Source organism: Gopherus flavomarginatus, chromosome 3 (assembly GCF_025201925.1).
Source record: "Gopherus flavomarginatus isolate rGopFla2 chromosome 3, rGopFla2.mat.asm, whole genome shotgun sequence".
NCBI classification, from domain to species: Eukaryota; Metazoa; Chordata; order Testudines; family Testudinidae; genus Gopherus; species Gopherus flavomarginatus.
In genome coordinates, this window is record NC_066619.1 from 92,754,039 (window position 1) to 92,780,612 (window position 26,574).

The 26,574-nt window shown below is 42.9% G+C and overlaps 2 protein-coding genes across 7 annotated transcripts in view; one reads left to right on the top strand and one right to left on the bottom strand.

Moving 5' to 3' along the window:
• The window catches only part of MLANA (melan-A), a 33,071-nt gene extending 30,881 nt beyond the window's left edge, over positions 1–2,190 (bottom strand). For all 4 annotated transcript variants that reach the window (XM_050946020.1, XM_050946018.1, XM_050946019.1 and 1 more), the window contains exon 1: positions 1,996–2,190. The gene's annotated coding sequence lies outside the window, so the exon portion shown is untranslated. The remainder of the gene's footprint in view (positions 1–1,995) is intronic.
• ERMP1 (endoplasmic reticulum metallopeptidase 1) overlaps positions 1,787–26,574 on the top strand; it is a 42,946-nt gene continuing 18,158 nt past the window's right edge. The window contains exons 1-6 of one of the 3 annotated variants that reach the window (XM_050945690.1): positions 1,787–1,979; positions 5,255–5,556; positions 14,474–14,601; positions 15,872–15,977; positions 22,752–22,898; positions 25,138–25,230. In XM_050945690.1, the coding sequence (XP_050801647.1) occupies positions 1,918–1,979; positions 5,255–5,556; positions 14,474–14,601; positions 15,872–15,977; positions 22,752–22,898; positions 25,138–25,230 (838 nt within the window). In that variant the 5' untranslated portion in view covers positions 1,787–1,917. Of the gene's footprint in view, positions 1,980–2,084; positions 2,372–5,254; positions 5,557–14,473; positions 14,602–15,871; positions 15,978–22,751; positions 22,899–25,137; positions 25,231–26,574 lie in introns of those variants that run through there. The other 2 variants (XM_050945689.1, XM_050945691.1) reach the window with 2 other exon arrangements.

Consider the following 26,574-nt stretch of genomic DNA (forward strand, 5'->3'; position numbering starts at 1 on the left):
TGGTAATCCAATGTAGACAGTTACCAGCGCTTTTCTTGACCTCCGTGGAAGGAGGAAGCCTCTGGTAATCAAGCTGGTCTCCTTTCCCGGTTTGCTCTCTCGTTCCCGGAGCCCAGAGCAAGCAGGTCTCCTTCCCTGCGGTTTGCTGGGTGGCTCCGGGAACGAGAGAGCAAACCGCGGCGAAGCGGGTCTCCTTTCCCGGTTTGCTCTCTCGTTCCCGGAGCCCCGAGCAAGCAGGTCTCCTTCCCTGCGGTTTGCTGGGTGGCTCCGGGAACGCGAGAGCAAACCGCGGCGAAGCGGGTCTCCTTTCCCGGTTTGCTCTCTCGTTCCCGGAGCCCCGAGCAAGCAGGTCTCCTTCCCTGCGGTTTGCTGGGTGGCTCCGGGAACGCGAGAGCAAACCGCGGCGAAGCGGGTCTCCTTTCCCGGTTTGCTCTCGCGTTCCCGGAGCCCCGAGCAAGCAGGTCTCCTTCCCTGCGGTTTGCTGGGTGGCTCCGGGAACGCGAGAGCAAACCGCGGCGAAGCGGGTCTCCTTTCCCGGTTTGCTCTCGCGTTCCCGGAGCCACCCAGCAAACCGCAGGGAAGGAGTCCTGCTTGCTCTGGGCTCCGGGAACGAGAGAGCAAACCGGGAAAGGAGACCCGCTTCGCCGCGGTTTGCTCTCTCGTTCCCGGAGCCCCGAGCAAGCAGGACTCCTTCCCTGCGGTTTGCTGGGTGGCTCCGGGAACGAGAGAGCAAACCGCGGCGAAGCGGGTCTCCTTTCCCGGTTTGCTCTCGCGTTCCCGGAGCCACCCAGCAAACCGCAGGGAAGGAGTCCTGCTTGCTCTGGGCTCCGGGAACGAGAGAGCAAACCGGGAAAGGAGACCCGCTTCGCCGCGGTTTGCTCTCTCGTTCCCGGAGCCACCCAGCAAACCGCAGGGAAGGAGACCTGCTTGCTCGGGGCTCCGGGAACGAGAGAGCAAACCGCGGCGAAGCGGGTCTCCTTTCCCGGTTTGCTCTCTCGTTCCCGGAGCCCAGAGCAAGCAGGTCTCCTTCCCTGCGGTTTGCTGGGTGGCTCCGGGAACGAGAGAGCAAACCGCGGCGAAGCTGGTCTCCTTTCCCGGTTTGCTCTCGCGTTCCCGGAACCCCCCTTGAAGCCGCCCAACAGCGCTGCAGTGTGGCCACATCTAACACCACTTGCAGCGCTGGTTGCTGTAAGTGTGGCCACTCTGCAGCGCTGGCCCTATACAGCTGTACTAATACAGCTGTAACAACCAGCGCTGCAAAACTTTAGATGTAGACATGGCCTTAGACTAAATTGAAGTAGCAAATCTCTAAAAGAAATAAAATCAGTTAAAGAACAGAGCCAAGGAAGCTGACAAAGATGGAATAGCAGTGACCATCAAGGCAAACCATTTGACAAAAGGTATTTGATACTAATACAGGAGATGCCAGAAACATGAGCGAGGGCCCCAAATGGTACAGGAATAGCTAATTGGAAGAGAAGAGTCTTTCAACGTGTGCTAAAAAGACAGCTAGTGAAGATGCCTGGTGGGCCAGTTCTGCAAGGGGGTTTTGTGGCAGAGGCCAGGGCTCTACCCTAGGAGAGACTTGCCTGGGTGTGGTCCTGATTGTGTCAGCCAGGGACCTAGTCTCAGAGCAAGAGGCACGCAGGGGCTGAATTTCAGAGGTGCTGGTTATCTGCAACTTCCAGCTGAAGTTATGAATGACCAGCACCTCTGAAAATTGGCCTCTCTCGACCTAGTTTATGACGGGCTCAAGAGACGACTAGTAAGACTCTTGTGCTGTATTTCTTTGGCCGCCAGGCAGGAACATACTGACCGGAACTGAGATGGAGGCGTGAACTAAGCCGGCCTTTGCTTTCCTGGCAGCCGGGAGTGCCACAGGCAGGGCCCAGGGCTTCCGGGGTGGGGGGAGGGGGAATGGCTGCCGGTGTCTCCCCATGTGACTCCTCGGAAGCCGGCACCTCCCCCGCGAAACCCAGGTGGGGCGGCCCTAACCGAGGTGGTTTGACCCTTCCCCGGCCCCGTAGCATTCTTGCAGAGCAGCGTCCGCGCAGGCTGCCGGGCAGCGCCGGTTCGGTCTCTCTATGGAGCGGGGTGCGGCGGTGGCCGTGAGGCGGCTCCGCACCGCTGGCGGAGAGCGGGAGCCCCGGGCTCCGCAGCCCCCGCCGTTGCCGGGGCGCGGGGAGGCGGACCGAGGTGGGAAGAAGCGGGACTGCCCCGCCGGCGGCTCCCGGTGGCGGCTGCTGCCTGAGGCCCGGGGCGCGCTGCTGGTGCTGCTCTACCTGCTGGCGCTGCGGGCCCTGGTGCAGCTCTCCCTGCGGCAGCTGCTGCGCCGGCCAGGGCCGCGGGACTTCAGCGCCCCCCGGGCCAGGTACGGGCAGCGCCTGCGACTCCCTCTCCCCTCGTGTTCCTCCCAGCGCCCGCTCGCCGCAGCCTCCCTATCCCGCCCCCAGCGCCTCGACATTCCCCGGGCCAGATACCGACAGCGCAGCGACTCCTCCAGGCCCCTCTCCCGCCTCCCCATCCTGCCTCCCCATGTCTCCTCATCCCGCCCCCGTCCTTCCCAGCGCCCCCTCTTCCCGTCCCGCACCTCAGTGCCCCGCCCCCCTTCATCCTGCCCCCGGACCTCCCCATCTCACTCCTGGGTCAGGTACTGGCCAGGTGGGCCTGCTGTCTGATTGCAGTGGAAGAGTCAAACTAGGTGTGATCTCTCTCGCACATCATTCCCATCCCCACCACAAGGATTCTGCCCTCACTGACTTCTGTGCTGTCCAAATGGTTTCACAGAGTTTTCAGAGAGTAGCTAATTAAACATGCAGGAGAACCTCAGAATTACAAACATCTTAGGATTGGAGGCTGTCTGTTCCTAACTGCGGGCAAAACCCCATTAGGGTTCTTTTAAAAGGTTACAACTGAACATTGTATTAAGTCAACTTTGAAACTTTAGTATGACTCTGCTGCTGCCTGATTGCATACTTCCGGTTCCAAATGATGTGTGTGGTTGACTGGTCATTGTGTAACTGGTGTTTGTAACTTGGCGGTCTACTGTACAATTCTGTTGATGAAACACAGGGACTAGAATCCATTTCTCTTAGCTGTGTTGGCTGTATATGGCTAACAGGACTAAAAAGCAGTAAAAGTTTACTTTTTGCCACTGAGCAGATTTAATTTTGAGAAAACAAAAGGAAAATATCTAATTGCTATTTTTTTTATTTATCAGTTTTCAGAGTGGAGCTCTGCTTTGATCCCTGATTGTACCAGGCATTGTACAAACACAGAGACATGTTTGTTGCCCTGAAGAATTATAATTCTGGGAAAATGGGAGGGTGTTGCTCTGAGTTTTCTTCATGAAGAACATTAATTTCTGGAACTCCTCCCTTGGTCTGTCAGAGCCTAAAATTGTTAACTTTTCTGCCACTCAGCAAAGTCTGTGCGAGCTTATAGTGGCACAGCTGTCCTGATGTAGCTGTGTTGCTGTAAGACTGCTTGTGTAGACTCTCTATGATGGTCGAGAGCTCTCCTGTCAACATAACAAAACCATCTCAACGAATGGCGGTAGCTATGTCCTTCGGAGAAGCTTTCCTGCTGACACAGCGCTGTGCACACCACCACCTATGTCAGCAAAACTTATGTCGCTTAGAGGTTTGTTTTTCACATCGGTGAGCGACATAAGTTTTGCTGACATAAGTGGTAGTGTAAATATGGCCATTCTCTATTATCCCTGGTCCCAATATCTACACGACTGTTGTTTTTACCCATGTTAGCTAAATTAAATTTAGCGTGGGTATGGCTGCCTATACTAACATCTTCACTTGCAGTGTAGACATACCCTGGGGAGAAAAAGGGCTAAATATTTAAGAGCTGTGGTTTCCTTTTAGCTTTCTCATGGGTTTTATTTTTGTGGTGAATAAATATTGTGTTAACGTTTGGGTCGGGGGTGGGCAAACTTTTTGGCCTGAGGGCTGCATCAGGTTTTGTAAATTGTATGGAGGGCCGGTTAGGGGAGGGGGTCATGGCCTGGCTCCAACCTCCTATCTGCCCCCTTCCCTTGGGACTCCTGCCCTATTCAACGCCCCCATTCCCTGATGGCCCCTCTGGGACCCCTGCCCCATCCACACATCCCCGCTCCCTGTCCCTGGACCCCTGCTGCCCCATCCAACTCCGCCTTTCATTCCTGATAGCCCCCCTCGGACTCCTGCCCCATCCAACCACCCGTTCTCCCTGTCCCCTGACTTCCCCCAGAACCCCTGCTGCCCCTTCCTGACTGCCCCCTGGTACCCTTGCCCCCATTCAACCCCTATTTCCCCCTGACCACCATCCACACTCCCAGCCACCACCCCGAACTCTCCTGCTCTCTATCCAATCTCTCTGCTTCCCTCCTATTTACTGCGCTGACTGGAGCACCAGTGGCTGGCGGCGCTACAGCCGTGCTGCCCGTCTGGAGCTGGGCCATGCTGTCACTGCCGCCACCACGCAGCACAGAGGGTCAGGCCAGGCCTCAGGAGCTCACATCCCCGCTGCCCAGAGCTTTGCACCATGGGTGGAGCGAGCGAGCTGAGGCTGTGGGGGAGAGGGAACAGTGAGGATGGGGCCGGGAGCTAGTCTCCTGGGCCAGGAGCCCGAGGACCAGGCAGGATGGTCCCGTGGGCCGGATGTGGTCCATGGGCTGTAGTTTGCCTATCCCTGGTTTGGGTGATCAAATTGTGTATTCTTTTGGTGTTTGTTTGGGAAAGGTGGTTGACAAATTGAAATAAATATAAAATAAATCTATTATTTGGCTCCTTGTAAATCTTACTAAGAATGTGCTTGTTCAGACCTGCGGGGGACGGGGTTGAGGGGTGTGATATATATGCATCAAAAGCAAAGAACTTACTTGACAGTTTGCTCTCTCTTCATGCTTTTTCTATGCAGATTTTCACTGCTGATATTCTTATTTTGAAAGATAAAATAAGTGGATTGTCATATTGTCACACAGAAAGGGGGTGTTTAGTGCTGTCTCACTTCTCCCTGGTTCTGGTAGGCAACATGGCACTGAGCAAAAGGCTGTGTACTCAGATCTTTGACCTTAATAGCATTAGGAATTTTAGCAGTGTTCAGATGCAGTACATGCTAGGTGATTTAAGCTTCTTCTGCTTAGCTTATGGAGTGGAAGGGTGTCTGAAAATGTACAAATTGTGGCCAAGTTGCATATTGAATACATCTGTTACTTAACAAAGAGAGCTGCATTGTTAATACTTCAATTTATCTCTTGTAGGGAATATCTTGAAAATATAACAGCAGTTGGTCCCAGGACAGTTGGAAGTCCAGAAAATGAAATTCTCACAGTTAACTACCTCTTAAGACAAATTAAGGCAATTGAAAGCGAAAGCAGTGATGCACACAAGATTTCTGTGGATATACAGAGGCCAACAGGCTCCTTCAGCATTGACTTCTTAGGTGGCTTTACCAGTTACTATGCAAACATAACTAATGTTGTGGTTAAGTTGGAGCCCAGAAGTGGAGCTAAGCATGCTGTGCTATCCAATTGTCACTTTGACTCTGTACCAAATACCCCAGGTATGTTCATGTCTTTGTTTAACTTTTGTTGTCTTAATACGACAACTTCTACCTTTTGGTTTCTAAAAGTTTTTCGTAATGAAGAGTAAGCAGTTTCTGTTTTGTTAGAGCTTTTGGTGTTCTTTATAATGCTTTTTACAGCCGTATAGTAATAGGAGTTGCTTGTGGACAAAGTGATGCATGTTACATGAGCAACAGAACTGTTTTCTTGCAAGGAATTTGTTCTAATGTTTTTTTACACACAGTGTCTTTTGCATCCACTTATAAGAGGACTAGCCATGTCGAAGAGTATCTCATGCTTGCAACAAATTACACAAAACATTTAGGGTGAAATTGTGACCAATTGCAGTTAATCAGGCCAGGATTTCATCCTTGGTCTTTGACATGAAACCAAGAGTATTTTCCTGCCTGTGAATTCTGGAAAGTGTATTTACATCTAAATTTCTCATATTCCTCTGCATACTCCTCTGCATCGTGCATTTTGCTTACTTGGCCCAGATCCTTCAATGTTACTTTCCACTGATTCAAATTGACTCTTGTTATCCAAATTGTGGCTTGATATACTAGATATTTTTATATTTTTAATTAATAAAGTCTGTATTTTATAAAAATGTGTTAAATAATGTGATTTGGTCCTGGTGGTGGCTAAGCTTCAATTGCAAGGGCTATAACATTTCTAAGCGGAGGCTGTTTCCCTCCTAAAATCAAAGCAAATTTTGTTTGCAGCAGCATGTAATCAAACTATAGTTATTATTTTACTACCAAGTCTACTGTGACTCAGCAGGCAAAATGAATTGTTTGTTTTTACTTTGAGAAACCTGACTGCAGACTATAACTTCCAAGCTCTATTCAGCCTCTTAAAATCAAATCAGAGTATCTTGCAGCCTCTGCTGGTGGTAAATTTGCATGTCTCTTTAACAGTGGCTAGACATCCTACTCTGACTTGACTGGAAAATTAAACTCTTCCATACCTTCAGACAAAGAGATACTTACAGATGAAGCAGGATTCCTATCTATGGAAATACTGCCACCCAGTCTCTTCTCTCACTAGTCACCACAGATCTTTAATCAGAGGACTGAGAGATAATGCCTACAAACTGAGGGTTGGCCTTAAGCCTGCTTAACCTGCTTGACCATGGTGGTCAGAGGAAATGCTTCAAAGATACGTTGAAAGTATCTCAAGACAACTGACATAGACATCACAAGCTGGGAGGAGCAAGCTACCAACTGACCTCAGTGGCACCACATCCTCCATCAGGCAGTAGCTTGCTTCAAGGAGAAGCACCTTGCCCTTGAAGCTGAAAAGAAAGAGAGAGAGAGAGAGAGAGAAGGAAAATGAAAGACCTTTCTCCCAGCAGGCAGCTGACATGCCAGGAAATGTCTGTACCTACTGAAGACAGATCTGTGGTTCCAGGCTCGTACGTCTGAGTCATCTCAGGACTCACATGTAAATCTGTGGTAGAGATCATCCTCGAATCAAGGGATTGCCAGTTATGATGCTTAGCAGTGTCCTCCTTTCCGGCCCTCTTCTCTCAAGTCATTACTCATGTGGCTGTTCCCTGCTAGGCTGATTACCCTTCCCACTTGCAGGAAACTCAGAGCTAAGCAGAGCAAATGGAACTTTCTCCTTGCCTCTTTTCTACATTCTCACTGAACTTCCTCTTAGACTGGTAGTTCAGTGCTGCTGTTCCTGGTTTCACTCAGCCTACCTAAGCCGCCTCTGTTGTCCTTATCTGGTAGGCAGAAAACCTGATGCTTTTGTGCATCTGGATGGTGCTCTTACTTGTCAGGGGCTTCTGGGAGGTGAGATTATTTTTCCCAAAGCGAAAGTGGATGTGACATTACCCAGGCTACAGTCTGGACTGTTGGACAGCTGTGTCTCCTTAGTTCTCTAGACTGGGGTGCTTTTTACACTGCATTGCTGTCAAACATTCACTCCTGGCCTGCTCACAGCCTTCAGCATGCAAATTAACTTCTAACTAAATTCTTGAGCACTCTGACCTGTCACTCATGAATTACATACAGGGCAGCTCCTGCAGATTCCTCCTCCTATCCTTGTCGCTCCAGAAATGTGTGTCTTATGGCTCAGTACCCTTCTGAACAATACAAGCTTATAGGAAGTCCGTCATTTCATGAAAGGAAAATGATAATGCACAAACCTTGTTATCTCCAATGGAATTTTCCATACTAATCCAAACACACTGGTTAAGATAAAACAGTAAGATAGGTGTAGACAGATTTTAAGTGATTACAAGTGATGATGCATAAATTTCAGGATTGGTTACAAAAAAAAAGCAAAATGCAAGCTAACACCTAACCTAACAAGCTAAGTGAACTTAAAAGCATATGGTTTTCTCTCACCATATGCTGCAGTAAATTTTACAGGCTGGATTTCCTTTCAGACTGGGACTCCTCCCTCTTATTTCAGTGTCCTTCAGGTATTCTTTAATGTCACGAGCAGAGAGATTGGAGAAGTGAGTTGAAGACTGCTGTCTCACATTCTTATGCCCCCCTCCCCTCTGTGAGGGCTACACCTTGCTGGAGTGCAGGCGATAAGCAAACTTTTGTGGACATGAGGTTTGAACCATTCTTATGATGCAATATACGTTTCTTATTCACACCTTCCCTCTGCTGCAGAATATCACTTAGGCAGGTGATAGCTTTTGAATGCCAGTGTGTCTTTGTCTCTGAAAAAACTGGTTTATGGGCTCTACCCATAGTCACAACATATATTAGTAACAATCATACAGCAGAATCTTTTAACTTCACTTATGGTGTTGCTGCACATATTTCACCAGGATAATGACATTCAACAGATTCTGACTTTTCAAATGAAACCTCACAAGACCTACTTTATACAAAGTTTATCATAGTCTTGTAAAAGTGGTGAACATAATAGTATAGACTGTCAGTGGATGAATATGGTTGCCAGAAAAGTAGCCCTGGCCTTATGGACATAAAGTCCATGAAAAAGTAATGATTCTTTTCTGCAGACGTTCTTATGGGTTCAGGGTTTGGAGTGTACCTATCACTGACCTGCAGAGGGACAGTAGAGTCTGTCTAGGCTGAGCGGGGAGTACTTGTGTGGCCAGTGGAATTTGAGACATGGCTGCACAGATAAGACTTCCTCACAGCTGTGGTAGCAAGGTGCCTCACAACCTTGGTTACCCTTGGGAAATGTCACAGTTCTGTGCTTAAATCGGCTGTGAGGAGTGGCTTGGTGGAGGGGGAAACTGCATAGTTCCATTCTGTCATAACTCCTATTGTGGACCAGACTGTGCATGCACCATTCTCTTAGAGTGACTGAGCATGTTCCTTCCAGCCTAGGGGTACAGGCATGAAGCTGGGCTTTCCCTTTAATTGCAAGCTGCTCTGGGCATGGTTAGGGGTGAGCACTGGAACTTGAGAGCAGCCTGTCTCTCTTGTGCTCTCAGTGACTTCCCTGCTGACCCTAAGGCAGTATAGCATAGGGAAGCTATCTGACCTGAAATCTGGAGCTGGGGGAGGGAAAGCAGATGGGGACAAGGAGTCTGGGAAAGTGGAGGTGGAGAGAACTGGGGAGGGAAATGTGAGGTAATGGGGGACTGGGAGCCAGATAGCTGGAGAGGAGGATCACAGAGGTTGCGGGGAGGGATAGCTCAGTAGTTTGAGCATTGGCCTGCTAAACCCAGGGTTGTGAGTTCAATCCTTGAGGGGGGCCACTTAGGGATGTGGGGCAAAATCAGTACTTGGTCCTGCTAGTGAAGGCAGGGGGCTGGACTCAGTGACCTGTCAGGGTCCCTTCCAGTTCTATGAGATAGGTATATCTCCATTTTATTATTATTATTTGACTAAGAGCTGTGGGGACATTGGAGCAAAGAGCCCAGGCGGGTATGTGTGAGAGGGAAATTGAGATTGGATGAGAAGCCCAGTCAGTGAAACTAGGATTAGGAGCAAGTGTTGGCAGAGAAGGGAGACATCATACAAGATGCGGAAGTGGGAGAAAGACTAGGACTGGCTGGGCAAGGAGACTGGAACTGGGTAGTGAAGGAGAATGGGACTGGGAGAAAGCTTTGGGGGAGGGGAGGAGGAAGAGGTATGACAGGGACAGGTTGGAGGGGATGGAGCAGAAGGATCAAGTTTGGAGAGAATGGGCAGAAGAGCCTGTGTTCACTCAAGCACACACCCCTCCAGAACGTGAAAAGAAGCTTGAGATCCCAGAGCTTTGCTGTTCCTATGCCATCAACAAATACCTGTGAAAACCAGTGGCAGGGTGTGTCTCACCTGCCTCTACTGTTGGTCCACAAAGACTATGATGACCTACCACTGCTATCAATCATTAGCTCCATTAGCTCAAGGGGAAGCTGTGCAGTAGATTTAGAGGTTCCAATTCCAAGGAACTGTGTGGGTGTCAGCATGATACTATATGACAGAATTTCTGCTTTTACTTTTCTAAAAAATCTAGGAAATTGCAGCACAAAAACCATGTTAAAAGAACATGATTAAAATTGCAAAGTTAACACTCAAAAAGTTAGGAAATGCCAGTGTGACGTTAAGCCCCCATATTCTTCATAGAAATATCATGATATGAATATGGCATAACTAAGATTATGTTTTATGCAAGATGGGTCATGTGAGGAATTTTGAAAGCTTATAATTTACTGAATGTAATTATCCAATTTGTATGTATGTATCATTTCTGTATCTGAAGTTAGGAATATTGACCAGGTAACACTTGCAACTGTGTATAGTTGGGGAACGCTCACCGTACAGTATGCAATCAGCCTGGATGGGCCATTAGGAAAGACAGTGGGTCTTTGAAGATGCTGCTCTCCCATCTTCCTGGAGTTCCTTCCTGTGGATGTGGCCATATATTGAACCATGAGGAGACAATAAAATAGTCCCTCTTATACACTGAAATGAGGCTGGAGCACTATGGAAAAGGTAGTATGTAATTAAGGACCATGAATGCATGTTTCTGGCATTTCATACCTTTTGAGTACTTGACTTTGCAACCCTAATAATGTTTTAATGTGTGTTCTTTGTATGTAATTATTTAAATGTTGCTGCATAAATATCTTACAGAATTCTCTTTGGTTTACTTCTGTGAAGGGGCTTATTATTAGTTTTCACCTTGAGTATGCTCTATGTCAGTGGTTCCCAAACTTTTACAACCTGAGAACCCCTTTCATGAAAATACCAAATCTCGGGAACCCTCTCCTAAAAATGAATATTTCCAGGGATTTTCTCCCTTGTCTGAGAATAAATTTATAGAAGCAGTGATCTTAGAAATAATTTGTTTTTTAATGACACGCTTATTACACTCTATTTATTACGTATCAGAGGGGTAGCCGTGTTAGTCTGGAAGTGTAAAAGCAGCAAAAAGTCCTATAGCACCTTATAGACTAACAGACGTATTGGAGCATGAGCTTTCATGGGTGAAGTCTATAAGGTGCCACAGGACTCTTTGCCACTATATATTGACATTTTCATAATGTAATGATAAATAATGTAACACTCTTCCAAGATTTCACTTTTGTAGCTCATATCACTTCAATAAAGCCTGTTATAGGACAAGACTACTACATGTTTCATCAAGGAGTACCAGACATGAACCAGCATGAAGCCAATTCAAATAAAGAGGTCCTTCCACAAGCATTTGAATCTTGAGCAGCCCAGGCAAACGATGCACAACTATACCAAAGCTTAAACTGTTCTTCATAATAATTTAAAAAACACTTGCAGCCTATTTAATTTTAGAAACAGCAACAAATATCCACCTCCCTTTCCATTTCTCATAAGGAGTCTTAAAGTTTAAATTGATGTGCTTGCTTTGATCTGCATAGCTCTTGGAAGTCTAGAACCACTGGAGAAAGATAAAGTCTCAGGTCTGGTTTGGCACTGAGTCTGCTTCTGTATTCAGTTTTCAGATGTGCATACGAGGAAAGTGCTTTCTCGCATAAGTATGTTGAAAACAGTAACAAAACTATAGTAGCTTTTTCTGCTAGCAGGGGGTACTTGTTTCTTAAATTCATCCAAAAGTTGATCAGTTACAGACTACTAAAACTCCTTTTCAGTTTGTAATCACAGGAGATCTCCATCAATTTCTCTTTTTCGTCAGTGCTCAATATCGGCATTGAGAAAGTGGTATCATCAAAGGAGTTGCAAATCTAATTATCGCCTGACATAGCTGAAAAGTATTTCCTGAATGTTGTGCAAAGTCCTTTTAGGTGTGCAGTTATATTGGTTTTAGTGCACTTATCCAACTGAAGTTTGTTCTGCCAGGAAGTCATGAAGAGTATTGAAACACTCAGTTTGATTGTTTTCCAAACACCTTTCCCAGAACTGCAACTTTTTTATCATGGATTCAGCTCAGTCTTGCACATTGAAAACTGTTATACTGAGGCCTTGAAGAGACAAATTTAGGTCACTAATGCTCAAGAAAATGTCTGCTAAATAAGCTAGGCTCTGGAGCCAGACATAATTTTCCATACAGCTGTTGAGGCGGAAAGGGTGATTGCTGGAAAAAAACAAGGATTTCCGTTCTAAGCTCAAACAAGCACACAAAGATTTTGCCATGTGAGAGCCATCTAACTTTGGTGTGGGACAACAGAGAATTGTGTACATGACCCATTTCTTCACAAAGTATGTGAAATATTCTGGAATTTGTTGGCTATGATTTTATGAAATTCACCATTTTCACTCATTGTTCAGCACTTCCTTCAGTCCATCAAGCATGCGTTTTGCTGCAAGGGCTTGTCTATGGATACTGCAATGAGTCCAAGAGATGTTTTGATGCAACCTTTTTTTGTTTGAGCTACAAATCCGGTCTATTCCCCATCATTGATGTGGCCTCATCAGTGCAAATGCCTAGGCAATGAGACCAATCTATTTCCTTTTCTTGAAAATATGCATTAGTCAGGTTGAAGATATCTTCTCCAGTTGTCCATTCTTTCCGTGGTCGGCAAAACAACAAGTTGTCTTCAACCAGACCTTCATTCGCATAATGTACAAACACTAGCAGAATACCTTAGTAACATCAGTTGATTCATCCAATAGTATATCATAATATGGACTATTTTTCACTCTGTGTACAATTGTGGTTTCTACATTACTTGACATGTCATTAATTTTTCGTGACAAAGGTACTATGTCATTGGACAAAGGTACTATGTCAATCCTTTTTTCAGCCTTTTCTCTGAGCGTGCAATGAACTGTCTTTTATTAATGGACCAATCAAGCTCTCTGCTATGGTATGGGCTTCTGATGCTTTTGCTACTCGTAGCTCACTTGATATGACGTTTCAAGTGCATTTTCATTATCAGTACTTGCGTTGGATACAAAACTGGTAATGTCACTTTTCCACTCGACTAATTTTTGCTTGAAAAAAATCAACACGCTTGACAAGTTGTGCGGGGTCCCTAGTTTCTAAGTTGTGCCGAAGTAGAGAAGGTTTGTGGCTGCTGTTTGCTAGAACATCATCACAAATTATGCACTGTGGTTTTGGACATTTTTGATCACCAGTGCACGTAAAGCCATATTTTATATAATCGTCGTCATATTTTCTTTTCTTCATAAGCAACTTTTCAGGACCATCATGATCATTTGACTTAAATTTTCCACACTTCGGACTTGACAAAACACTAGCTGATGTCAGATGTTCATTTTCTCATATCTTTACACTTTCCGTTTTCAGCCACTTGTCCATATTGGGTATACAACAGTTCAAATAAAAGTAACACATTGGAACACTAACAAACGAACAACCTAATAAATGAGAAGATTCACTCATGTCTCATTGGAGCAAAACAGCACGCTACAGATAATGACTAAGTATGAACTAACTGAGGGTCGTTACCGCTGCTTTGGCTACAGTGACCTTGGTTCTGGTTGATTTGGCATGCAAATACTTTTTCTTCCGCCATCGGGGGGGCGGGGCCAGGGATTAGCCTGACCGGCCCCCCAGCTACAGCTCCCCCTCTGACTTTGCCCCAAATGCTGCTAGACTTCCCCTGTCTGCCAATGACAGGGTCTCAGCTGCCGCCGGCACGCCTGGGGTCCTGGCTGCTGGCCCTGCGCTCCACAGGGCTCAGGCTGCTGGCCCTCCCATCTGGGGTCCCTAGGGACGGCTCTGTGCACCATTACAGATTTTTTTCTGAGAACCCTCTAATACATTTCGCGAACCCCAGTTTGGGAACCACTGCTCTGTCAGTGTTTGTTCATGTAAAGATTAAGGATAAACAACCCACTGACTTAAAGATTACTTAGCTTTTGGCATGTCACCATGCTGCACAAGTAAACTCTCATCAGAAGCTGGATTATTACACAAGTGCTTTTAAAATAATACTTGAAACTTCTTATTTTAAGAGAAGAATGAATGTTTGGTCCAGTATTTTAAAACCATTTTACACTGTTTCCTCTAGCACTATTTTTTGCATAGATTTATCTAATATCGCTGCAGGTACAATTAATATAATTTATTATGAAAATATCAGAATATAAATATTAAAGGAACACACGACTTTAAATCCGTTCAGTTTACTTTTAACTTTTTTATTTTATTTTATTTTTTTAAATCTTAAATACTGTATCTTTCCCTGAGTCTACTTGGCAGTTTTTGCTTTTAAATGTTTTTTTTTTTTTGTCATTGCTGTAAAGGACTTGTACAAATATAGGAAACTGATTATGCAAGGGGAAACACTGAAACTTCATTTGTTTGCACATTGTGTATAGTCTGAATAAAATTAGGAATAATTCACTTTTAAAAAATCTGTTGTTGTAGTGTTATGACGTGTCACTTGTAATAATATTAGATTTTCAAAAATGAGGTGGATGGTGTACTCTTTAAATATGTTTGGGTAGTTAAGGATCAAGTTGAGGGCACAGGTCGTAACCATGTTAAAAATCTCACATTAACTGCTCTGTTCCACTTATTAAGGTGCCAGTGATGATGCTGTTAGTTGCTCAGTGATGCTTGAAATACTGAACACTCTTTCAAAGTCATCTGATCCCTTGCAACATGCTGTCATATTCCTTTTCAATGGCGCAGAAGAAAATATCTTGCAGGTAAGATTAATTAGTATGCTAGATTTATAAAACATGCATAATCAGAACCCTGAATTAAAGATGATTGACAAAGGAAATAATAATTATAGGTATAACTTGCATAACTTGTATTTTACAAGTCTAAATGTCAGTTACAGATGTTAATCTGCTTTTTAATTATCTGAGGAAAAGCTACTTGCTACTTAAAATTCATTTTATATCTGAATTATGAATGCTCACAATGTTGCCTTAATGAGTAGGTTCCTAAGTGTTGCAAGTAAGATGCAGCATCATCTGTTGCTCAGCTGAGAGGACTGAGAATCTTCTACTCCCAGCTCTACCTCTCACTGGTGTGCCGTTGAGTTTAAAAAACTGTGTATCATTTAGACTTGCTTTCAGATGGGTGAAATACTTAATATTTGTAAACATTTTGATTTCCTGTGACAGACATTACAGACGTGCAAATTGATTATTTTATTTGTTTGCTTTAACGTGTCTTTTGTCGCGGTTGGGCCATTCGTTTCCTCCTTTGCCCTCCCCTGAAAAAGTATTTTAATGCTGTATAACTTTCTGTCGGTGAAAGTTAACAGACCTTGTAACTCTAAAGGCTCATTTACTCCACAGGCATGATTCTTACTTAGATTAAGGTCACTTTTTTACATTATTCTGGAAGTGTAAAGTAGTCTTAGTGTTCAATTTACATTTACACTACAAGTCTAACCATATTAGTGTACTGTTATGGAAATCTGTGTATTGTTATGTGGTTCTTCATTTATAATTCAGGTGGAACAATTTGATTAGTAAGCCATAGTAGAGAAACTGTTGCATTCATGATAATCAGTAGTAATTAGCTAAATATATTTTATTTTGTTATTACAAAAACAGATTGTAAACTGTGCTAAACTATTGTTTGTAGGCATGTAAGCTTTTTGAGATAAACAGTGTGTGTCTGTGTTTGTAAAGGTCCTGGCTGATTGGACTCTCTAGTATGTAATGATATACATATTAAATATTTGGATTTGACATGAAACAGTGAGCATGAACGTAAGGGTTTTTGAGGGCATGAAGAAAGAGGACACATGTTGTGGTGGTGTCATGGATGCAGATGAGTGAATTCTGTTATGTTGATGGCTTCTCTTCTTTGTGCTTTCAAATAAACTTCTGGCTTCACCTGAATGCACCTATGATCTTTCCCTGTCAAAATCTGAATTTTAGGTGCCTCTGTTAGAAAACAATCTCTAGGCTTTGTCTTAAAGATATTTGACCTATATCTTCTTTGCTTCCTGTCAAGGCCAGTCATGGCTTCATTACACAACACCGTTGGGCCGAGTCGATTAGAGCATTTATTAACCTGGAGGCAGCAGGTGTAGGAGGGAAAGAGCTTGTGTTTCAAACAGGTATGATCATGCATTACATTTCCCACTTGTATACATGAGTTGGTTGTGTTTTATTTAGAACAAAAAACAAACTAAAGCTTTCTTATTAGAAACAAACTTCTTAAAGAATATTGAAAATAACCCATGAAGTCGATGATAATACATTTCACACCATGCAGAATCCCCATCATATCCTTACCTTACAGATAACAAACAACTGAACAAGTTTAATTACCCAAAGGCTGTGGCACAAGCAGAGACAGTCATTGTGAAGACATGAGGCAACATGTCTTCTTAATGCCAATTTTTTGGTACTTTATTCCATAATGAATTTTAAATGGAATATTGGCATATTGGCTTTAATCTTGGTTTCCTGGCTCTCATCTGTCAACCTTAAATTTTTAACCATAAAATACACTTTGGGATCCTTTAAAATTCCATCTAACTCCTCCTTTTTTCTTTCTTTCTTTTTTTTTTTTACATAAAAACTGTTTTATGCTGTGAAATTCACTGGCAGGAAATCCTGTTCAGCACAACTTGGGCTTTAATAGCAGCAGTTATAGTTCTATTTTGTGTTGAAGTAGTTGGTACCAAACAGATCAGTGGAATGGTGGGATAATCCTGCTGCTGTACTTCCTAACATTTTAAATGAGTGCATTTTGTTTTTTCTGTTGGAAGCACAGACCTGTTTCTTTCCAGAGCTTTCTGCTGACCACAGCTCTGCAGAAATTTAAATGGGCTTGTGATAAATTTCTGTTGTGTCCTGGTTGAGCTGCAGATTTCCCTCTGCTGCACCAGTTTATTTATTGCTTCTACGGAAAACTTCAGTAGAGAGTTTTTCAAAACAATGAATTTGACACATTGCTGGAGAAATAATGTGGGAAAGTCTCCCAAACATATCCTTAAGTAGTGGGGAGGAGGGGTCCCAAAGCATTGAAAAGGAGACAGTTAAAACAAAGTCCTAAAATATGAAACATATCAAAATATTCAGATTCCTGCACTGACACTTATTTTTCCTAAGAATTACTTGATATCTGCTCAAGGAACAATAGAGGCCTTGCTGTGCTTGAGTGCATTAATCCATGCTACTGTGTTGTCATTTTAATGACTATATACATTATAAATGACTCCAGTATATCCAGTTATTACATTAAAGGAGCTCTTGAATTAAGTGTTGGTTAGAGCAGAAGTTCTCAAGCTCTCCAGACCACTGTACCCCTTTCAGGAGTCTGATTTGTCTTGTGTACCCCCAAGCTTCCTCACTTAAAAACTACTTGCTTACAAATTAAGACAAAAATGTTACAGAACAGTATTACTGAAAAATTGCTTACTTTCTCATTTTTACCATATAATTATAAAATAAATCAATTGGAATATAAATACTGTACTTACATTTCTATGTAGTATATAGAACAATATAAACAAGTCATTGTCTGTATGAAATTTTAGTTTGTACTGACTTCACTAGTGCTTTTCATGTAGCCTGTTGTAAAACTAGGGAAGTATCTAGATGAGTTGATGTACCTTCTGGAAGACCTCTGCATACCCCAGCTTGAAGACCACTAGGGTAGAGTAATGAACCTGAGACAGGAAGTCAGGAATGTCTGAGAACTGATCCCAGTTTTACCAGTGACTCACTATGTTGTCATCAGCGTATTAGTTAATCTATTTCTCAGTCAGTGAAGTGGGAAATTAATACTGCTAATACCTCTTCAAGAGTTTTGAGGATTTCGTAGAAGTTTATACATTGCTTTAAAGATCAAAAGTACTAAATGAAGGTTAAATATTACTACCCTTCAGATGTAGTAAGAAATACTCCCTTAGGGGAAAATGATTTACTTTGTTACGCATTTTCAAACAATTATGTCTCTTTCTTCCTTTCCAGGTATTACATTGATAATTAAATGCATATAGAGAAATGGTTCTTGAAAAAATGCTTAAGTTAATCTTCTTCTTTGACAATAGTGGTGTTCAAAACAGCATTTAAAAAGTTGTTGACTTGTTTAAACTAATTTAATCTTCTGAAGTGTTGGCCATCAACAAACTTCTGTACTAAGCAGGAAAGTATTTACAAGATCAACAAGCAAAAAGCCAGGTGAATCACTGCAGAAGTGCTCTGTGTGCTGGAAGTGGCCAAGAGGGCCCATTGTCACAACCAATGCCATGATTTCAGTATAAGATTATTAATCTAGTCTGGAGAGACACAGAGAGAGGCATTCTGGAAGGAGTTTTAAAATGAAGAAGGGCATTTCAAAAAACCTTGTGCTGTTGTGCCACTAGATCACCCTGTTATGTTACTTCTAAGGAGAGTTAATTGCTCCTGTCACTATAGATATTCAAACGTGAAATTAGTTCTCAGTCCTCCAGTAGAACGTAATGATAACACCGTAACTGACTTCAATGCGAGCAAGATATGGCTCTTGAGACTGTTCTGTAGGGAACAGTACTGATTGGAATTGAAAGAGATGGACTGAATGATCTGACAGGGCTCTTCCATTTAGATTGACATGAGATTTCAATAAGTGGTGACTATTTACGATGGTATTGACTGTTTCCAGTACATGTTGCTGTGGTGCTAACAATTTGTAGCACAAAGTCAGTGATATGTAGATTTAATTAAAAAAAAAATAAATCAAACTTGTAACTGCTTTAAAGAGCTGGCTGAGGGGAAGAGTAGAAGAACATGTCTGTTTCAGTGAATTCTTGAACTTCTCAAAAGCCCTTCTCTCTCTCCCATTTTTTTATCACAGTGAACTACATAGTCGTCTTTTCTCTGTCTTTGAAGCTTGTAATCTTGGCATCTTCTTTGACTGAGCCCTCTCCTTTGACCAACATGTCTAAACCTTGCTGATTCTTCCTGTACAGCATCTCCAAGATCCTACATTTCCTCTTTGCTCACACTGCTAAAACTCTAGTCCATTCTGTGATCATCATCTGCCATGATTACTGTTAATACCACCTCTCTGGCACTGAAGCCTGCCGCTTCCCCCACTCAAATCTGTACAGAATGTGGCTGCTAAGATACCCTTCCTGGCTCACTGCTCTGTCAGGCCCATCTGAAGTCCCTTGACTGGCATCTCCTTTTCCAGTGCGTCAAACAAAAACGTATTGTCCTTACTTTCAAAATCCTCCACAACTTTCCCCCAACCTACTTAGCCAGGCTGTTATCATAGGGTCATCTCTTGGCACCACTCTGCCCATGATGCCAGCCTTGATTGCCTGACTGTCCGAGCACTTTCAGGCTTTCTCTCTCGTACTTCATCTTATGAGTGGGGGAAAAAGCTCAGAGTCAAAATCTATAAAGCTGCTTGCCACCTTACCGTCGTCAAAACTTGCCTCTTATGTAATGCATACCATAAATTACAGTCTGATAATGGCTAGGAAAGTGGTGAGCTGTAGTCAGTGCTACTAAATGGCAGGTGCCCTGGAGGTTTTTCGCCTTCCCCTGCAGCGTGGGGCACGGGTCGCTTGCTGGTGGTGTCTCTGCAGCTTGAGGTCTTCAAACCATTTTTGAGGATTTCAATAACTCGGTCCTGGGATAGGGGTTGTATAAAATTGGATGGGTGGGGTTCTGTGGCCTGCCTTGTGCAGGAGGTCAGACTAGATGATCAGATTGGTCCCTTCTGACCTATGAGTCTATGAGTCTAAATGCTAATCGTGCTCATGTGATATTTATCTGTTATCCTGTCTTCCCTATCCTAGCCTGCTTGTTTGTCTCCTCTGCCTGTGATATCATCTCTTTTTTTTTTTTTTTTTTTAAAGAAATCTCGTAGGTGGATTAGGTGGGAACTGTCATTTTTGTACAGTGGCTAGCACTATGGGGCCCAAATTAATTGAGGGGTCTATGTGCTACTGCTATATAAATGTTTGTTGATCAGCAATATGTCCTAAAGAGTTACTTAGATTTATACATTATAAAAAGAGACTGTGTAGTTTTAGGCTCAGATTAGGAAGGATTTTGGTTTGGGGGCAGGAGGAGGCTTTTGTAAAACCTTAATCAAACCATCCTTTCATCTTGGATTAAAACCTCTCCAGAAGAGTGTGTAGGTCAAAAACTACATCAGTGTGCTATTGCACAAGAGTCATAAAGTGAAACTGATTGTAATCAAGTGAGATTTTTATTTTTAAGTTGTGGTAGGGACCACAGTGCTAAATTCCCCAGTACCTCTGTCGGCTCTATGCTGTTCTGATGGTGTGAAGAATCCATAAACCTGCCAATTGAAGAATCCCCTTTGCCTGGGGAAAACTAAGGTGATGTAGAGCCATGGTAGTGGCTCCTGGGCTATAGAGCCAGCCCCTGAGAGTGCTCAAATCCATGTTGGGGTCTTCATGGTGCAGAACTGGCATCAAGATAGGGGTGGGGTGTAAACATGGTTTAAATAGGGGAGCAAATTTTGGTTGGATTTATTCCTGGAGGGTTCATCACAAGGCCATAATCTTTAATTAAAGTTTAATCTTTAATTCTTGGGGACTCCAGGACAATCTTGGAGGACTGGCAACACTAGGCTTAAAGCCACCTTGGCTAACTTCCTTCCTAAGGTGTGCTAAAATGGGCTCGGTGCGTTGCTAAAACATAGGACACCATGCTAGCTTATTTTCAGTGTCCAAAATGAACAAAGTATAAACAGTAAAAATGGTTTAAATAGTGAAAAATAAATTAATGCAATTCATACAATTTTAAAAATCCTTGTTCGTAATAATGTCACAGGTAAAGACTTGTGTACTACTTGAATCTTTTGTACGGTGATGTTTTAAGAAATTTACTGAATGACATTAGCAATCTTACGTTGAAAACTGTGAGGATTTGAACAGTTTATTTTAGATTGACTTTAATCTCTCATGATGAAAGGGCTTTAACTTGTTTTTAAACACTGAGATTAGTGTTTGTTGCATGGGAAAGTGGGATTTGAGCATTGTGAACTGGAGATGTGTAGTAATCCTTACTGTTTTATGTTGAACCTATAATTGTATCTAATCACTGATACAGTTGTGATTAAGGCTGGTTGCTTGTCATGGGAAACATTTTAGTTTAAAAATAAGGTCATAAAAGCATATAAATTTCCCTTAGGAAATTATGAGAAGAGAAGGATTTACAATAAAATTGATAATCATGTGTCATGGATCCACAAAGCACTCTGTGCCTCCAAACAACCTTTATGTGGTGTCTCTGGGAGTGTAATTATCTTTTCCCTAGGCCTTCCGTTTTTACAGGGGATAGCCCTACCGCTCAACTACTCCAAGACTGGGTTCCTGGCTTCAACGCCTCTTTTTCTCACCAGGGGTCCTTCAGCAGGTCCAAAAGAGCTCAAACCCCTATTGGAGAATTGCCCTCTTGGGAGGTCTACAGCAGCACAGGACTGCCGTTTGAAAACAAGATATCATTTATTAGTCAACTGTAATATAATATTTAGGTTCTTAGGCTTTGCTTTACCATTCTAATCTACCTACATGTGTGTGCTGCAGCATAGAGTGCATGTCTTGCCCAAACATCCAGGATTTCACTCTCTACTGCACTGGGCTGTAGCATTCTTATTATAGTCTAACATCTCATTTGTTTCAAGCTCCAGTCACACTTCTTTCACATGTTCAGCCTGCCTTGGCTGGCAGTCATTAAAAGTTGAAATCCGCTGTTGGTCTTCCATTATACCTCCACAGTAACACCATTCATATGTTGATGGTTCTTGTTTGATCATGCATATGCCTGCTGATGCACATGCAGCCACTTCATTACTTTCCCTCTGCCCTATGATAGAAATTAGCCCCTTCAGACCCTGTGGCCAAAAATGATGTGTGACTCCATTTCCCTGATCGCTTTTGTATTATTTTTTTAAAAATAGAGAAATTTCCCATATTTTCATGACCTCTTCTTAGTTACTAATATTCCATTATGTTGGATGTATAGAGAATATTTGTAAATGAATGCACTAAGAAGTGGGCTGGTTGGAATGAAGGACAATGACATGAAAAATCCTACAAGACAGTTTGTTTTTTTTTAATCATAGAGGTCATGGCCCTCAAACTCAATATGATATAGATATGATCCTGATAAGACTTCAGTTTTCTCTCTCTTCCCATCCACTTCCAATCTGGTTTACAGTCCTTACTCTCAGGGTATGGCTACACTTGTAGCTGTACAGGGCTGCCGCGGGAGCACTTCGAAGTGCGAGTGTGGTCGCTGCACCGGTGCTGGGAGAGCGCTCTCCCAGCGTTGCAGGTACTCCACCTCTCCGTGGGGATTAGCTTACAGCACTGGGAGCTGCGCTTCCAGCTCTGGGGCACTGTTTACACTGGCGCTTTACAGCGCTGTAACTTGCTGCGCTCAGGGTTTTGTTTTTTTTTTTCACACCCCTGAGCGAGAAAGTTGCAGCGCTGTAAAGCGCCAGTGTAGCCAAGGCCTCAATCTTATGCTCTCACACAGCAACATATTTGACAGATTAACTAAGGAGCAGCATGAAACTTATTTAAGGGAGAAACTGTGGAAACATGGAAGAAAAGTTTTCCATTCTGGTCTGTTTTTATGGGTGAACACTGATACTTAATCCAGAGACTGGCTAGATGTAATTGAATGTGCCTAGTTCTTCTTGGAGTATTTGCTTTGTTTTGGGGTAGGTAGGTTCAGAATCTTACTCCTTCATGTCAGGTAGACCTGCCTACAAGATGCAGTTAATTAAGATGTTTCCCAGGAATCAGATATTTAAGCCCAATGATGCCTCCTCTTAGCAACCTTCACCCCTTTAGTTTTGATCTTGTATATAATTCTCCGGTTTTTGTAAATCTTTTGCTTTCTGTTGTCAGGGCCTGAAAATCCTTGGTTGGTACAAGCATATGTCTTTGCAGCCAAACATCCCTTTGCCTCTGTGGTGGCACAGGAAGTGTTTCAGAGTGGAATTATCCCTGCAGATACAGACTTCCGTATCTACAGGGACTTCGGAAATATTCCAGGTATGTTATCAGAGAACCTGTCAATGGGGGGCATTATTTAACTCTTATCTAGATTTATAACAAGGGGCCAATCCTGTAAATGCTCACTCATGTAACGGTTGTAGGGTTTGGGCTCTAGGCCATGAACTCCAAACTGAAACTTGACTTGATATCTGCTTAAGTTTAGGAGGAACCTATTGTATTTCTCCCCTAGGAAAATAACCCTCAAGGTTTTTGGTATCCCACACAGACTTGGGGCACACACTCAGGGTCCTGAGTGGTCTCTCTTTCAGTGTGTCTTCATTCTCTGTCAGTCCCCTGACTTCTAGCACACTAGTGCTAAATGCCATGGCACACTGAAAATTCTCTGACTTTTAAGTTGTGGATTAATATATTAATAATAGTGAGCTACAGTTGATCTTAAACCAAAAAGGTACCACATTGTCAAAGTACAGCAGGTTTGAAAATATAAAATGCTTTCCTCTATGACAGCATTAACCACAGTATCACATTATAGCTGAGGTTAATACCACCTCACATGTATAGGTTATGGAAAGCTGCTACCCTTGTCACTTTGCGGTCCAGGTATATGGGCTACAGAAACTTGCTCATTTCTGACATATGAGTTGGCAGTGGTGGTTTTTGCAACCTGTGTTAATAAATCCAATGGGTCTCCCAAGGAGAAAGAGAGCCTATTACAGGGGCCAACCACATGAGGAAAATTACTTACTTAAAAATCAGGAAAATCTCTTGGAAATCAAATATATATTATAGCATCGTTACATTTAAATTCAAAATGGGGGAAGAAAGCCCACGTGGAAACAAGAATTAAAAATGTATGTATGTAAGGGATAGATGGGGAAAAAAGAAGCATCACTTTTAGATTTGTAACTGTTATGGCTGCAGTCTTACTAGTTTCATTGCAGTAGTCATGCTCCAGATGGTCAGGAATGGGAACTTTTGAATCCTTAGTTTACAATTCACCCTAATCCCTTTTTCCTAACTACTTAAATAATGGGTGGTTTAATTGGAGAAGACAACACAAAATGACATCTCATTTGGCACAAATGCTAAAGGAAAATAGATTTCTATAGGAGGAGGAGGATTTAAGGTATTTTAATATGTCTGGCTTTGAATGAACACTGAGATATCTTGTTCTCTAGAAAAGTGGTCTGCACAGAGTGACGCTTAAGGACATGGCTAAAACAAAGTATTGTACTGCGTGCTCTGAACTGTTCTAAACCACACTTTTAATCTCAAAATGGATAGTGTAATCAAAGTACCTTCTGATGTAGCTAATCTGGGTCCATCTGTGTTTGGAAACCTATCTGCTCTATTAGGTGGCAAATGAATTTTTATTGCCTTTCTTCTGATAGCCATGCAGAGTGAAAACAGCTGTGTTTGAGAAATGGATTCTATTCCTTCTTGTGCACCAGCAGAATTGTTTGTTTTGATCAGCTACGTCGATACAAAATCAGTGACAGCACTAAGTATGCAGGTACTACTGTGAGCGTACACACTATGAATTGCACAGGGGTACACTGAAGCCATTATTTGGCTTGCAGAACCTCTGCTAGTGGTGATTCATGGGAAGGAAAGAAATCAGCTTGATTCTTGGAGCCCAGGTAGACTTTGCAAGACTGGCAATTACAAAAAAAAATCTCTTTTTACCTGCAAGCAGACAACACAGAATTGTTAAACGGTGGTAGTCATGCAATCTCAGGATTACATTTTCTAGTTGCTTTTCTGTGTAGAACCACACTGAATCTTTAGCAATGATGTTGGGAAAGCACAGAATTTGGAATTTGGCTGTTGGCTGGTAAGAGTGATATTCCACTGCTTCAGGCAGACAACCAGTCTCCAAATAAACTGTGGAAGGTGATAGGGGGATTAAGCGGTCCTTGGAGGCTAAAGGCTAGCCTCATCAGAGAATCAGGTGATCAGTAATATTGGTATAGGCATGACTTTCTACAGTACAGGGAAGTTGTGTGTGTATAAACACCAGGCATGACAGTAAAATACAGAAGGACCAAATATTTTCATATACCTTTAATTAAATATGTCCATGTTCTGTTACAAAATTGGTTCTTAAGCAGTCTTACTACATTTGGTAAGCTGTTCAAGTCATAGTTGTCAAAAGTGATTTTTGGGTTACATTGGTAGAACAAAACTATTTTTTATTTGTAAAATGTTCTGAAAGCTTTCAAGTGTTTGATTAGGTTTAGGTAATTTTAATCATAGTCCTTTTCTGTCTTCATAGGAATAGACTTGGCTTTTATTGAAAATGGCTACATTTACCATACACAGTATGACACACCAGACAGAATTCTAACGGATTCAATTCAGAGAGCAGGTTGGTATTCAGACTTCCATCAAAAATTTGATAAAGAATGTGGCTGAATGGAAATTGCTTCCTTTTCCCACTAATCCTTATCGTAGCCCCTATAAATTGGAAATTTCTTAACGATTAGTGATGCATAATCTAAACATTGGTAAACCTCAAAAGAAATAAAACTTCTCAGAATTCAGTGGCTTGTGATTTGTAACAATCTATGGAGCCTCTTTCAGATTGAAATCTGGCCAGGCCAGTGTTGACCAAATTCATCACCCTCTGAGGACTGTTCAAAGATCTATCTCTGGCCATTTTCCTATGGGTAAATATCCACAATACTTTGCATCCTTGTTTAATATTCTCCACAAGGAGACTGAGGGTTAAATGGGCGGCATGGACACTGAACCACCTCTACAACTGGTCCTTCCCGAACCAGGGCAGAACCAAAATGGCAGGACAGTCTTGGCAAATTTCTGCTGCCGCCACAGCCCGTATTTTGTTATTTCCATGGATAAAGAGGAGAATTCACTTTCCTGGTCAGTCGATATTTCACCTTTTATAAGCACTAAATTTACTCTTAAGTAAAGAATCTGTAAAAGTAAGTAATAGATTTTTTTGAAAAACCACAACACCCAAAAGTGTGGGTTAGCCTCCACCAGGAATATTAACAAAATTAGTGTCTTTTTTCTTTGACTAGCAGAATTAAATCAGCTTTACTCTTTCCAGGCTTGTTTCTCAATCTTTTTATAGGCACTCAAGCAACAGTTGTCCTCTTGTAGTCATGAACAAATTATATAGCTAATATTTGTTTGGTTTTAGTTGAAGGAATTGGGTCAGCAGCAGAGTTCTGTGAATAACTTTCATGGAGATCACAGTTTTAAGTGTGTGTGTGTGTGTGTGTGTGTGTGTGTGTTTTTTGAGTAATACAGTTGCAAGATGCCCTAATGTACTTCTGTTTTTTCCCCTATCCCTGTTGTAAAGCTGATGCTCCTCATTTTGATAATTTGTTACAGCAAAAGCAGCTCACTGCTTAGAGCTTGGTTCCCAAGGAAGTTTATATCAAGGATCACTATGTAGGTTTAGAATAGTGGTTTTCAAACTGTGGGTCAGGACTCCAAAGTGGGTTGTAACCTAATTTTAATGGGATTGCCAGAGTTGGCTTAGACTTGCTGGGTCTCAGGGCTGAAGCCCAAGCCCCACTGCCCCTGAGCAACAGGGCTTAGGTTACAGGCCCCCTGACTGGAGCTGAAGCCCTTGGGCTTTGGATTTGACCCCTACCCTGCCCAGAGCAGTGAGGCTCGGGCTTTGGCTTTGGCACCCCACCTGGGGCAGTGGGAGTCAGGCAGACTTAGGGGTTGCGTAGTA